We start from the raw sequence: 13,708 nt of genomic DNA on the forward strand, positions 1-13,708 counted from the left end.
TGGCTCAGGGAGCACAGTGACTGGCTCAGGGAGCACAGTGTCTGGCTCAGGGGAGCACAGTGTCTGGCTCAGGGAGCACAGTGACTGTCAGGAAGCAGAAGCAGCTGAGCCTAAGCTGCCCATGCCGCAGCCCACCACCCTCACAGCCCACATTTAACCCCAATTCTTCACGAAAGAATAATGTTGGTCAAGAAGTAGTCGTCCCACGCGGCCCCACGGTGCGCCAGGGGCTGCTCTCAGACGGATTGCACAATCGCACGGCCTTCTGAAGTGCTGTGATGACTCCTTATCGCCCCTGTGTAGATGAGGACCTGAGAGGCGTGGAGACTCGCTGGCTGGGAGTGGGGGGCAGATGGGATGGGGCCCAGGGCTCCGGCTCCAGAGCCGTTTGAACCCTGGCCGACTGCTGTGCCCACCGCCCGGGGTCCCCTCTACCCCTAGGCTGCAGCCCAGCAGGGTTCCCCAGACTCTGAGTGTCCCCGGGTTCGTTCCTCACTAGTCCTCTGCCATTCACAGGCTGCCCCTGAAGCGCACCTGCTCGCCCTTCACCGAGGAGTTCGAGCCTCTGCCCTCCAAACAGGCCAAGGAAGATGACCTCCAGAGAGGTAACCTCACTCCCACCCAGAACCACCTCAGCTCCACTCCACCGCCCCCCAGGCGGGGCAGGCTGCCCCCTCCCGTGAGGCCTTCCCCACAGCCTCAAATACGATCCTGGCCAGGCCACCAGGGTGGCACCCACCCAGCTGGGAGCGATGAGGGCGGTTTATCCTTGGAGCTGGGTTGGGCCAAAAGCGAGGGTGGGGGTAGGAGTGAGGAAGGCCCCCAGGGTGCTCAGGGAGCCAGCCAGGTGCTGCACCTTCACCTCACAGGACATGGTGCCTGGGAAAGACTGAGCAAGTGCCCCACTTTCTTGCATGGGCGAGAAGCAGGCGCGGTTTCCAAACTGGCTTTCTAGCTTGTATGCTCTTAATCCATGACTTCCTGGGAGAGGGCCAGACCCTCACCCGTGGAGGCCATCACCGACCGTCAAGACACCGCCCAGCAGCTCAGGTCACATGTCTCTAGCCACTTTGCTAAGCACGTGCTGCCTGTACTTGCTGTTTCCAATCGCCTGTCACTCATTCTCCCACAACTCTGGGCCAGGTAGAGCCGCCTCCACTTCCTGTTGGATAGAACGATGCTCGGTGATGGTCAAGTACCTTCCTCAAGGTCAAGGTCACAGAGCACCCACACCTGCCAGATCAGCGCAAGTGTGGGACCTGCCGAGCTGGCTGCAGGCTTGCCCTTTTCACAGAAATCACCTCTGTAGAACATATTTTACGATCTCCCTCACATCTTGAGGGAGTCCCAGTCTCACTTGGTCTCCTCAAACCACTAAGCCTTCCCTCTGCCTCTTAGTTCTGTTGTATGTGCGGAGGGAGACGGAGGAGGTGTTCGACGCCCTCATGTTGAAGACCCCAGACCTGAAGGGGCTGAGGAATGCGGTAAGAGCCATGTGAGCCCCGCCAGCCCCCCTCTGCTCCTGACCCCCCCCCTTCACACACTGTCCTGCTTTCCCACAGGTAGGCTCTGGGAGGACTGTGCAGAACCCTGGCTTTCTGGCGGCCCACCTGCCCGCCCCACGGGGGGCTGCGGGGCCAGCTGGCGGGGGTGTGCCTCTGTGATGTTATCTCCCAGCCAGCTCTGGCCCCACCCTGCGAGTCGCACACACCATAAATCCTCCTTAATCTGATGGCTGCTGTCTGACAGGCCAGGGCTTTTTGTTGGCTTTGCAAACCTGTTTCTGTTTTAATGGGAATGAAACCCAAAAAGGCTAGGCCCCAGAGATTCTATTTTCTTTCCCAGGGGGCCTCATTCCTCCAGCCTGTGGTTGGCTGGGAGTCGCTAGCCAGAGCAGTGACAGTGGTGTCTGGGTAGAGACACCTTCCCCAACCCCCAGAACAGCCAGGAGTGGATGAAACAGCCCAGAGCAGCTGTGTGGCAAGCACCACTTCCACCAGAGCCAGCTGTGCTTAGGGGTTGGGCCACTCACTCAGAAAACCCAGAAGGTTCCAAGATGCCACACTGGGATGGGGGACACGGGTCCAGTAGCGACATTCGTTCTCTCTGACTGAAGACCCACCACGTGCCAGCATTTTGTCAGCTTACTCTAGCTTATCTGCTGTCCTCGCAGCCCTGAAGAGGTGCCCCTGTGGCTGTCTCCCCACTTCCCAAAGGACGCAGCCTCCCGGGGGCCCGGGGCCTTGCCGAGGGTCCGAGCAGTGACAGAGCTGGGATTTGGCCCAAGCTCTCCCCACTCTGCTCTGCTCTCCTGTGCTCGTCACGTTATCATCAGTGCTGCTTGGCAACCGCTCCAGGAAGTCCACTAAAGGCCACTCGTGTCATTGGAATATAGACTCGGAATCTCTGGGCTGGACAGTACGGTCAAGGGTCAGCCCCCAGCTGGTGCTCGAGCCCCGGTCCAGAGCGCTTCTTGACTTGCCTCCTTCCAGGGACAGAGCACCCACTGCCGAAAGGGCCTCCAGGGCCTCTGTCTGGCTACACTTTATGGTTGGAAGGTTCTTAAGTTCTTCCTTAGGTCGACTTGAGCTGCTTCCAGCCTCGTTGCCATTAAAATAAATAATCCGGGGATTTTTCTTGCCTGGAGGGATCTATGTGGGGGCAGAAAATAACTGAGAAGCGGCAGCATATCCAGAGGGCACCTCAGCCTGGGCGCGAGGCGGCTGGAGGTCCCAGCAGCGGAAAGGTCTTGCTGCTGTCGGCCGGGCCAGCCGGGCCACGCTCACCTCAGTTTACCCACAGAGCCGCCCTGTGCGTCCGTCCACCGTTACCCCCGGTGCAGACCTGTCCCCTGCCGGGGTGGGGGCTGGCTCCAGAGCATCTGTGCTGACCTTGAGGGAACTCTGGTGCGGGGAGAAACAGGCTGAGCCCAGTCCCACGGGCCCTGAGCTGCAGGCCCCTCTGTCCGCTGCAGGCTGTGCTGGGGGCGGGCGCCCGGGCTGGCCCTGGGGCCCTGGGGCACGTGCGTCTCACCTCTGGGTGCGTCTTGCAGGGCAGGCGTGTGGGCGTGACACCCCTCACAACAGGGCAAGGCACACCCCCATTGCTCCACTCCTGACAGGCCGGGGGGCCATTCATGGAGGTCTTGGTACACGCCAGGAGCTGTCTGGTGTTTTATGTAGGCCGGTTCATCCTCGTAGCCACCCGAGGGAGACTCCAGGCCTGTCTGCTCCACTAGCTGGGGGGGGTCGGCCCTCGCCCTGGCTGACAGGGGCCGGCCACACAGGGCCGGGTGGTGCTGGGTGCTCTGTGGCCACTGGAAAGGCTTTCTGTCTAGAGTTTTCTGGAAGTGTGCCCAGAAGATGGAAAGGGATACACTCGGTGTCTAGTGGTGTGTCTCTGTGGGAAACAGCATTATGGGTGATTGTCATTTTCTTCATATTTTTCCACACTACGGGATATATATTATTTTTATAGTCAGGAAATAAAAGTCATGACCCAAAATGATTTCAGTCTGTAGAGCTGATGAATTCCCTGCCCTTCTCTTCCAGATCTCTGAGAAATATGGGTTCCCCGAGGAGAACATTTACAAAGTCTACAAGAAATGCAAGCGGGGGTGAGTGCCCAGAAAGCCGCCTCGAGCCCCCACTCTGCCCTGCACCCTGGCTCGGGGCTCCGCCGCTCGGAGCTGAGTGGAGCGCCGCCCCGCCAGGCCCAGGCCGCCTGCAGTCCAGCTGCTGGTCACTGTTGGGAGGAAGGGAGCAGGCCGGGAGGGTCTCTAGGGCCCCCATGGAGCAGAGCAGGGTGGGGGGTGGAGGGCACGCTGTAGCTAAAGGCCCTGGGGACCCCGTGAGTGGGTTGCGAGTGACTGTCGCCACCATCCGCCTGAGCTTCCCAGCCACACTGCAGCGCACCATTACCTGCATTTTACAGACTGGGAGACTGAGGCTCAGAGGTGCTGAGCAGCGTTAGGGGCCTTGAGGAAAAGCCTGAGGCAGGGGAGCCCAGCGCCGCGTTGCTCCTGCTGAGTCAGGGATGAGAAGGGGGTGGCTGGTGATAGTCTGCAAAGGGGGTGGTGAAGGAGCGTGGTCTCGTGGGAGCCCACGGGGTGCTCCACAGGCCTGGTCCACCTCTAGGTGTGAGGGCGTGTGCGTCACTCAGACAGGGCCGTCCTGCTGCCCGCGGGAGCTCCTGGGAAGTAGCGCTGTGGCCCAGGGGCCGCGCAGACGGCCTCAGGGTGACTGCCCCCAGGGTCCATCCCCCTGGTCAGAGCCAGTGAGCTGGGCCTCTGCAGCCCAGTCCAGCCTGAGGATCTGTCAGTGGGCCCCCTGTCCGCAGCTCGGACCTGCCCCGGGGCCGTCTAGCCGCAGCCCCGCCGACCCCTGGCCCTGGCAGGCGCGCTGGCCCCTGGCTGTTGTCTGTGGCCCTCCTTGAGAAGACTGCTTCCTCCTCCGCTCAGCTCAGGCTCTCGCTGCTCTCTCAGGGCCTGGCCCTGCCTCCCTGCTCCCTCCTCTCTGGTTCCCACCCTGCCTCCCTCGGAAGGGCGGGGTGAGGGTAGGTGCCTGACCCTGCAGCTCCTGGGAAAGGATCCTCTTGGTTTTGGTTGCATGAGTGTCTAGGGTTTTGTGTGTGTGTTTTTTTTCTTCCAAGTTTCGGTTTCAAACCGGGACTCACACGCTCTCTTGGAGCGGGATCTACCTCATAGCAGAGGGCAGGCTCTGCTCTGCCCAGACAAGTCCAGCCCCACTTCCCCTTCATGCAAGTGCCCACACCCCCGGCTGCAGCCCCACCTGCTGCGGGCCTCCCTGGGGTGCCCCCACGGCTGGGAAGTGCCTCTGTGCTAGGGCCGGGATGCCTACGGGGATGCCCTCCCCAGCCACCGCCTGACTGGCCTTTCCCTTGAGCCCAGCCAGTTATTTAACCTTAACACTAACAACTGTTTTGGGGGCTCTTCCAAATGCCGCGCTGGGCTCAGGAACTCCCGGCCTCGTCTCACTGACCCCTTGAGCGTGGTACGCTCGTTTCTATTTCTGCCGACGAGGAAACAGTTCAGATTAGCCCCAGGGTCACAGTTAGTACCTGGCAGGAGGAATCCTGGCTCCTCTGAAGCCGGAGAGCACACCCATTGCTTTATCTCGCCTGCTGCTTGTTCTCTAACCGCTAAGCAATGTGCAAATAGGCTGTGGCCAGGCCGACTGATTTATTTGCTCAGCCCCATCACCCAGGGCATCACCCAGCCGTCCTTCAGAGCACCCCATGCCCCCACACTCCCACTATGAAAAAACCTCAGGCTGAGGATTGTCAGAAATGCCCAAATGAGAGGAGTCCCCCAAAAGTCTTTTGGGGAGGGGAGACCGGACCCATCTGCTACCTCCCTCGGAGTCAGACTTGCCTCATTTGAGAAATTCTCATAATGGCTAGTTTATTTTCACTGAAACCTCCCCAAAGTGCTCTGGACAAAGCTATATACAATCAGCTTTACAAGCGCCACTGAATGCTTGAAAGATTAACAAGTCATTGTTTTTGCTGGCAGCTGGCCAGCAGTTTCCTGCGAACCAGGACAGAAGACAGCTAGAGGCTGGCAAGTGACAGGCCTGTGTTCTGTGCGGGGCTCCCGACCAGCCCCTGCCTCGGGGGCCTGGAGGTCACTGACTCCCGCCGGGGGCCCGCCGGGAGCCCCGGTGTGTGGGTGTACCTCTGGCCTGAGGGAGGCCCTTGCTGGCAGCAGCAGGGATAGGCCCTCAAGTTTGTGCACGTAGGGCGCATACAGAGCTGGCACCTAGAGGCACCCAGTAAATCCCACGAGTGAAGCAAACAGAAATCCCCGGCACTGACGGGGTCCCCCACCCCCACCCAAGTGCTGGTTTCCCCTGGGCTGTTCCCAGCCTGCAGCCCCCAGGCAGAGGTCCCCCCGTGAAATGAAGGACCTGCGGACAAGACTGGAGCGCCAGGGTCCTGGAAGGAGCCTTGGCAGTCAGCACCGGGCCTCAGGGCCCAAGTGCAGGCCTCCTGGGGCAGCCGCCGGCCTCCGCAGACAGAGCTGGACACGGGCCTCAGGCAGGGAGGCAGCACTGCCCTTACCCCGCCCACCTGCCGGCGGGACACAGGGCTGCCTCGCCTGTGGAGGCCCTGCCCACTGCTGCCCCACTGAAGTCATGTCGCCCTCGTCTCAGCTCCCCAGGCCCGCACTCTGCTGTCCTTCCAGAGGCCACTTCCTCACTTGTATTTAGGGGGGTTTTGTCTTTTCCTTTCTAAAACTGTGACAGTGAGAAGACACAAAGTCTGAATTCACGCCCCAGCTCTGCCCCCTGTCAGTCTGCGAGCGCCTTAGCTCCTTTGGGCCTCAGCTACCCCAGCTGTGGACTGGCCCGTGGGGTTGAAAGGAGTCGTTTCCCAGCCCCCCTAGATTAAGCCCCTGGGGAGAGGAGGTCTCTAGGGGCGCCCTACAGCCCTCGCTTAGAAAGGCCTCAGCATGTGCTCGTGGGGTGAACGGGCAGGGGGACCCAGATTCGTGACAAGTCCGGTGTCCCAGCAGGGAGGGCAGAGGGAGAGCTGAAGCGTTCAGGCCCGGCCCCACCTCGTGGGCGTCCAGGGCAGCGGCCGCCGGAGGGCTGCCCTCAGGCCTAGACTGGCTTTGACCCCCACAGCCGGGGAGGTCCTGTTCCTCCCGGGCCAGTCCCGGTCCTGGCCTGAGAGTGTGCGGGGAGGGGGCCACGCCCTGAGTCAGTGTCGCCAGCCCCGTGGTTGCAGCGTCACAGGGGAGGTGCTGAGAGGGGCCTGGGTGGCACCTGCCCTGGCTCGGGCAGACACACCTGAGTGACACATCGCAGCCTCCTATTGACCCCGAGCTGCCCTGGCCCACCCACCACCACACCTCTGCTCTCGCACTCACTCCTGTCCCGGTCCCAGCTGCCTGGGGACTCAGGAGCCCTGGCCGCCCCAGCTCTGCAGTGCAGGCCCCTGGGCGCCCGCGGAGGCCTCGGCTCAGTAGCCGGGCGCTGTAGCGGGCAGGCCTGGGGGAGGTGTGGCTCTGCCCCCAGGTGTCCTGCCTGCCTCGGGAAGCGGAACAGGGAATACCCACTTTGCAGGTGGTTATGAGAGAGCACGTTTGGGAGATGCCAGTGGGTAGTGACCACGACCTGTCCCCGAAAGGGTCTGAAGAGGATTACCTGCCACATAACCGCCACGTCCCCTCCTCTCTTCCAGAATCTTGGTCAACATGGACAACAACATCATCCAGCATTACAGCAACCATGTCGCCTTCCTGCTGGACATGGGGGAGCTCGATGGCAAGATTCAGATCACCCTAAAGGAGCTGTAGGGCCCCAGCGGTGACTCCTTCTGACCCCTGGGGGCAGGCTCCAAGCCGGGGCCAGCTGGGAAGTGGCCCTGCCAGCACCACCTCCCCTCACGCTTCAGTGCTGTTACTTGAATGCCTCCCCTGAGGGAAGAGGCCCTCGAGTCACAAGCTCACAGATGCCAGAACCAGGAAGGGACCTGGGAGGTGTCACCACCTGACCCCCCATCTCATGCTTGAATCTACTCTCCGAACTTCCTGTTGGGCCAGAGACAGTGCCTCTGGGGTATTGTGGCCACAGACTGTTTCCACCTCCAAAGACCCTTTCTGCAGAATCTTCCGCCACCTGAATCGGCAGACCCCTCCCGGCAGGGACTTGCGTCTGACTCCCACGCTCGATTCTCCTGTCAACTTCAGGTCAAGGATTTCTATCCCCTGAAAAACTCTTGATTTTCAGTGCAAAGACTTCTGAAAGACTGGCGTGTGGGGCAGCCTTCCCGTGCTCGCTCTGCGCAGGAGTAAACACGCTCACCCGGAATGCGGCGACCGCCGCGGCCCTGGCCGCTCGCTGTTGTACACATTTCTTATTGACAGTTTCCACCCATGTTAAATATATATATAGAGGTACATATTGTATAGATATGCAGCCGTTTATTTTATGTGACATTTTATTTTATACTGCTTCTGTATACATTTTTATCATTTCAAAAAATGTGTATTTCACATTTCTTGGACTATTTTTTTAGCTGTTATTCAGTGATGCCTCATTTTGTATACGCATGGTATTTAGTAATAAAATCCCACCTATGTATTACTTCAAAGGCTGCCCTTGTTTCTTTGTGATGCTTCTGGGAAGAGAGGGCAAGGGTGGACCAGGCGCCCCACCACCTGTGAGCACTGGTGTGGGCCTGCAAGGGGCGCGGGCTGTGCCCTGGTGGTGAGGGGCCGCCTGCAGGGAGCAGCTGGGCCTCTGGCCCATGCTGCCTGCTCTTGCCTGCACTGCAGGCAGCGCCCCCCACCCCAGCCCCCCTGAGCAGGGCCAGGGGGAGCTGGCAGGCGCTCAGGAAGGAGAGGACAGGCAGATCGCCCCTGGTGCATGTGCCAGGTGACGCCTGCTGCTCACCCTCCCCCGCTGTCAGCACAGCGGCCAGGCTTGGAGGGTGCAGAGTGACTTCGGGTGCTCCCCTGGCCCCTCAGTGCTGCCAGGCAGGCCGTGCTGGAGGCCCAGACAAGGAAAACACCTGCAGTCCTGCTCCCGGCTTCCAGTTTTTGAGTCTTTGTCATGATTTTGTGCATATGCCTTAATTTTAAAAATCTGTTGCAGAAGTGACATCTGACCTGGATGACTAAGCTCTCAGGCCACACTGCTTGCAGCTGAGGCAAATGCCTGCCCTGCCTGCTCCTCTCTGACCCGGCAGGCCTTGGCATTGGGACCTGGGAGGCCTTCAAGAGACTCATGGGTTTTGAACTTTTTCTGTTTTTGTTTTGTTCAAATAAAGGTTTCCAAGAAACCCTAACATATGAACGGGGGCAATAGGGGGGAAGCAGCGCTGCTGACTGGAGTCTGCCCCCCCCAGGAAACAGGAAGGGGGGCATTCAAACTTGATTGCACCTTGGAATCACCTGGGCAGCTTATCCCATTGCCCACCAGGCTCCCAGCCTCTGAGAGCCCGTCAGACCGCAGCCTGGAACAATTGACACAATTTCTGGGGGTGGACTCAGGCCCTGGTACTGTGTAAGTCTCCTTGGTGATGCCGTGTGCACCCCAGGTGGAGGGTCACTGCCCTCACGCCTTCAGTGGTTCGGGCCTGACGCTCCGTCATCTCCAGGCGGCCTGCAGATGGTTGCACAAGGACTGGCTGGCATCAGCTCGGGAGAGGGGGACAGTTCCCACCCAGAGGCACCCAGTAGCCCCCAGGGAGGCCCCCAGGGCCATGGCCTTCTCCTCCTGAGGCACTGAGGGCCATCTTGGCCTCGAAAGACTAGACCTTAAAGAGCCTGGAGGGAATCCAGCCCTGTCCTCGGGGGTCGGGGTGCACAGAGCAGCTCCCCAGCCCCACAGTGGCCATTCTGGCCATACCAAGATTGCCTTTAACTCCAAGCAGTGAAAAGGTGAGAGAAGTGAATCCTTTCCAAAAAGGAGGTCTCCTGAAAAGGCAGCTGTGGGCTGGTGAAGTGAGCATCCCCTGCCTGCTGGGAGCTGCGGCCTGAGCTCCAGGTGACATAAAGAAGGGGGGTGGGGAGGAAGGCCAAGTGGGGAAGACAGGGGTGAGGCGGTGAGGAAAAGAATGGGAGGGTAACTAAAGAAACAAGCAAATGGATGGACGACTGAAAGGCCAGAGAAAGCGTTGGAGAATGAAGTGTATTTTTTAGGCCCTCGCTGCTCTGTGAATCAGCGCAAGCCAGCAGCATCCGGGTCCCCCGGGAGCAGGCAGGACACGCTACACCTAAAACCATTGCATGTGTCAGTCACATCCCAGTTTTATTTAAAAATGCAGATTTTCAGGTTTCACCCCAAATCTACAGAGTCTTCCTTTTAAGATCTCCAAGTGATCTGCACGCACAATTAAATTTGGAAAATATTTTATGGAACCACCCCTAACCCTAACTAACACTTTATAGTCATACTGAGAGCTTCAATGAAGTTTCCAATGCCCAGATCCTGCCTTGCGCGACAACTAGATCCCAGCTTTGAGGGACACAGGAGGAATGTTTCTGCAACAGCTCCCAGGCGACCCTGACATCCAGCGGGAGCTGAGATCCACTGGGCTGGCGGGGGCCGGGAGAGGCCAGGACATCTGATCCAATCAAGACAGCGCATCCGAGCCCCGGTGCTCAGCTCCAGGTATGTGTCCCACAGAAGGGGGTTAAGACTGCTCTTCGCTTCCCAGGCCCCCTCTTTCCTGGCCCACTTGGAGGGGCTCTTCTGGAGAGACAGTTCCCCTGCCTGAGGGAAGGAGATGCCTGCCTTGTTCTCTGCTGTGTGGCCACCAGCCTCTGGCCACGGCAACCCCAGGGCTGGACGCTCCCTGCTAAGGTACCACAGGATCAGAAGGACCTAAAACTCAAGGCCTTGGCATCTGCCCCATAATCAAGTGGGGTCAAAGAAAGACTCAGCTTCAAGTCCGCTTTGATAGTGGTTTCCAGAATATCTAGGACCTAAGTAGACAATTGATGACCTGCTAGAGTTTCCTTTAGTCCCAACAACAAAATTTTAATTATAATTGGTCGTCAACATTTCAAATCATTTCAAATCACAAGAGTTCGCATTTTAGAGATTTCCCAGATTGCTGAAAACTGCAGATCCCACCACCATCAGCTGCAGCCGTGGTGAGGCTTCCTGCTTCAGAAGGAAGCAGCCCCAGGCCCAGCCTGACCCGCTTTACTCTGTGTGTTGCCTGCCCAGGCCCTGCACGTACTTGGCCTTGAGCCCCCTACATTCTGATCTGACTGTTGTCCTCGAGGAGAAGCTAAGGCGAGGACAGAGCACCGTGAGACCCGGGCTGTCGCTACGAGCACAGCGCTGTCCACCGCCTCCTGTCCCTGCCGAAGCAGTGGGAAGAATCTGAGGTGCTCAAAGGCCAGCATTATGGGAAACGAGAATTCTGTTTAACGGGCTCGGGATTTGCCGCCTTCTGCCTTACCCCCCCTTGTCTAGGGGGAGCCAGTCGGCAGCCAGCTGGGCCCTACCGCACCCTGGGAGAAAAGTCAAAGGAGAGAGCCGAGGGCCTTGTCCATGGGGAGCAGGGAGCGGCGACTGCAAGGGGCGTCCCTGACACAGCCAAGGACACACTGGCCTGGGGCAGGAAGGAGGGGCGGGTCCTTTCCTTCTCTTCCCCCTTGGTGCTCTGGGAATCTTCAACACAGTGAAGTGACTGGATGGACCTGAAACTCTGGAACGGACTGTGTCAGACACGGCAGGGGTGGCGGTGGGGGGCAGGGCAGGAAGGAGGAGTGGGAGGAGGAGGGCTCAGGCCCCAGCAGGGTCTGCCCACATGCTGTGGCCTCTGCTGAAGCTCTGTGGGGCGTACAGTGGCCGCTATCCCCCCGCAGGTCAGCTGTGCACGCTTATCTGGATTCAGGGGTCCAGGCAACCTCTTCATGCCTCTGTCACAGTGCGGCTGGGCCTCCCTGGCTCCTGGAACTTCAGGAGGCATCTGGGGTCCAGCCTGGGCTGCTGCCCGTGCTGCCCACCTGCAGCCTCACTCGGTCCCAGGGCCCCGGCTGAGCGTCAGGCTGCTAGGCCTGACGTCTGCCCACAGAGGCCTTTTCCCTGGAGTCTGCCTCCAGGAACCCTTGATTGCAGAGGAGGTAGAAGCCGGCCCCGTGGGTGTGGGGGCGGGGCTCTGTCCACGCCCCACTCTGCTCATGGTGGTGCAGTCAGCGGGGTCCGAGGTCCTCAGGAGGCAGCAGAGCAGCGGCCCAGTGCAGCCCAGCTGTCACCTCAGGCGGTGGCAGGGTGTGCACCCCAGCCTCCGGTGGTCACACACAAAACCCACATTCCCAAAGGAATGTCATGGGGTGTGGACGGGGCAACGGGGCCGGGCCCTCCCCCAGCTCGCGGGCAGTCGTCACAGCACTGGGACCCACTTGTTGTCCTCGTTGTAGAGAAAGGACTGCTTCCCCTGGAGCTCCGGCTTGTAGGTGGCTGTGGGGAGAGACGTCTGGTGAGAAGAAAAGGCCATGCCTCTCTCGCGGGGACAGGGCCCAAGGGAAATGGCTGAGGCAGGGCTTGCACTCAGGCCCCTGCCTTTGAAATTCCTTTTAATTTCTTTAACAGAAGAGAATTGGCCCAAGTTACCTGATTTTGAGAAAAAGTATTGAGCAAAGCAAGATATCCACTTGATGGGATTTTGATTTGATTCAGCACAGTGAAGCCAGGACGAGGGCGGGCACGGTTCTCCGGCAGCCTGTAGCCGGGCGGGCGGGCAGGACTTGGCCACCACAGCCCCGACGCTGGAAACGCCCCTCATGAGGCTGATTTGGTCAATAATGCTGGAGCAGTGCCTGGGGGCACCACTGAGGGTGTGGGCAGCAGGAAGGTGGACGGTGTGTTCATACCAGGAAGCCCCCAGGGATGCCACCTCTGTGTGGGGGACTGGCCTGTGCCCTACACGGGCGTGGCCGGCCCATTCTGCCGGATGACCACAGGTCAAACCACTGCAGCCTGTTGCCGGGAGGACCACTGTATCTCCAAGGCCAGTGCTATGAGAGTGACTCTCTCCCGGTCTCATCTACCTGACACTGTACTCACCTGTGTGCTTGGAGGGCGGCGCCTCTCCTACCTCACAGGCCCTCTGGGAGTGGGGAGGGCAAGTCAGCTTTGCCTCCCCAGGCAGGGGCATCAGCAATGCTCGCTGAAAGACTGAGTTTAGCCGGCAGCCACCTCGACTCTGCCTTCTTCCTCCCTGGCCGCTGCCCACCAGCACACCTGTCCACCAGACTACTCTGTGATTAGACATCTTTAAGACATGAGCCTTTGCACACTCTGGCCCAAGCCAGAGCCTCTTTCTCCCCAAAATAAGGTGTGCCCGCTCCCAGGTGTGGCCACTCAAGGCCACGGCCCAGCCCGTCCTCGAGTCTCCGGGACGTTCGCCTCCCTGAGCAGTGACTCCTGGCCTGGGTCATCTCTGAGAGTCCCTTCAGCTAGAGAAAAGACAAAAAGCGACCTTTTCGACTGTGAAAGTGTAAGCTAAAACGTCTTCCCCGTCTTCACTAACCCTGTAAACTGTTTGGCAAACAGCCTGTAAATCCACGGCATCTGATGGCCCAGGAATGCCAAACAATTCCAGATTTCGTTTTTACAATCATTTAAAAACAATCCTCTGACCTGGGCCGGGCAGGCCTGGCTGGGCTGGCGCCACTGTCCACCGTCTGGTGTTGGACACAAACGAGGCGCTGGAGATGAAGTGCTTGGGGGGCCCCTCGTAGTCCACGATCTCATACTGCCCGGGGCCGGGGAGCGGCAGCTTCGGGGGCAGGGGCAAGGGCTGGGCCGAGAAGTTCAGCAGGGGGTTTTTCCTTCAGAAAAGACAAAATGGGGAGATGGCTGTCACTCCGTAATCTACTGGGGACACGGTGGCTTCGCTGGTGTTAGTCATAGCCCAGGCCTGTCCCACACCAAGTTGCCTGTGAGAGGACTGGACATGGCACTGGGAGGCCTGGGCAGTGCCCTGGTTCCACTGGTGAGTTGGGGGCCCCAGTGCCTAGCTCCCCCTCTGTCCACTGGTGACCATATGAACCATGGGGGTGGGGGGGACATTGTCAGGGTTAAGTGAGTGGTTAAACCACTCAGAACAACCACTATGGAAAACTGTCTGGAGCTTCCTCAAACTGCTAAACATGGAGCTTCCCTACGACCCAGCAATCCCACTCCTAGGTATCTACCCAAAAGACACAAAAACACTGATT

At 59.4% G+C, this 13,708-nt stretch overlaps 2 protein-coding genes across 4 annotated transcripts in view; one reads left to right on the plus strand and one right to left on the minus strand.

The window, feature by feature from the left end:
* GRHL3 (grainyhead-like 3 (Drosophila)) overlaps positions 1-7,321 on the plus strand; it is a 31,917-nt gene extending 24,596 nt beyond the window's left edge. The window contains exons 13-16 of the mRNA XM_004678617.1: positions 517-605; positions 1,399-1,484; positions 3,552-3,616; positions 7,207-7,321. Coding sequence (XP_004678674.1) covers positions 517-605; positions 1,399-1,484; positions 3,552-3,616; positions 7,207-7,321 — 355 coding nt within the window. The remainder of the gene's footprint in view (positions 1-516; positions 606-1,398; positions 1,485-3,551; positions 3,617-7,206) is intronic.
* A 4,547-nt stretch (positions 7,322-11,868) lies between these two features.
* STPG1 (sperm-tail PG-rich repeat containing 1) overlaps positions 11,869-13,708 on the minus strand; it is a 43,653-nt gene continuing 41,813 nt past the window's right edge. For all 3 annotated transcript variants that reach the window (XM_004679383.2, XM_012722179.1, XM_012722178.1), the window contains 2 exons: positions 13,128-13,318; positions 11,869-11,945 (listed from right to left, as the gene is read on the minus strand). In XM_004679383.2, coding sequence (XP_004679440.1) covers positions 11,869-11,945; positions 13,128-13,318 — 268 coding nt within the window. The remainder of the gene's footprint in view (positions 11,946-13,127; positions 13,319-13,708) is intronic.

Source organism: Condylura cristata, unplaced genomic scaffold (assembly GCF_000260355.1).
Source record: "Condylura cristata isolate star-nosed mole 26May11 unplaced genomic scaffold, ConCri1.0 scaffold00008, whole genome shotgun sequence".
NCBI classification, from domain to species: Eukaryota; Metazoa; Chordata; class Mammalia; order Eulipotyphla; family Talpidae; genus Condylura; species Condylura cristata.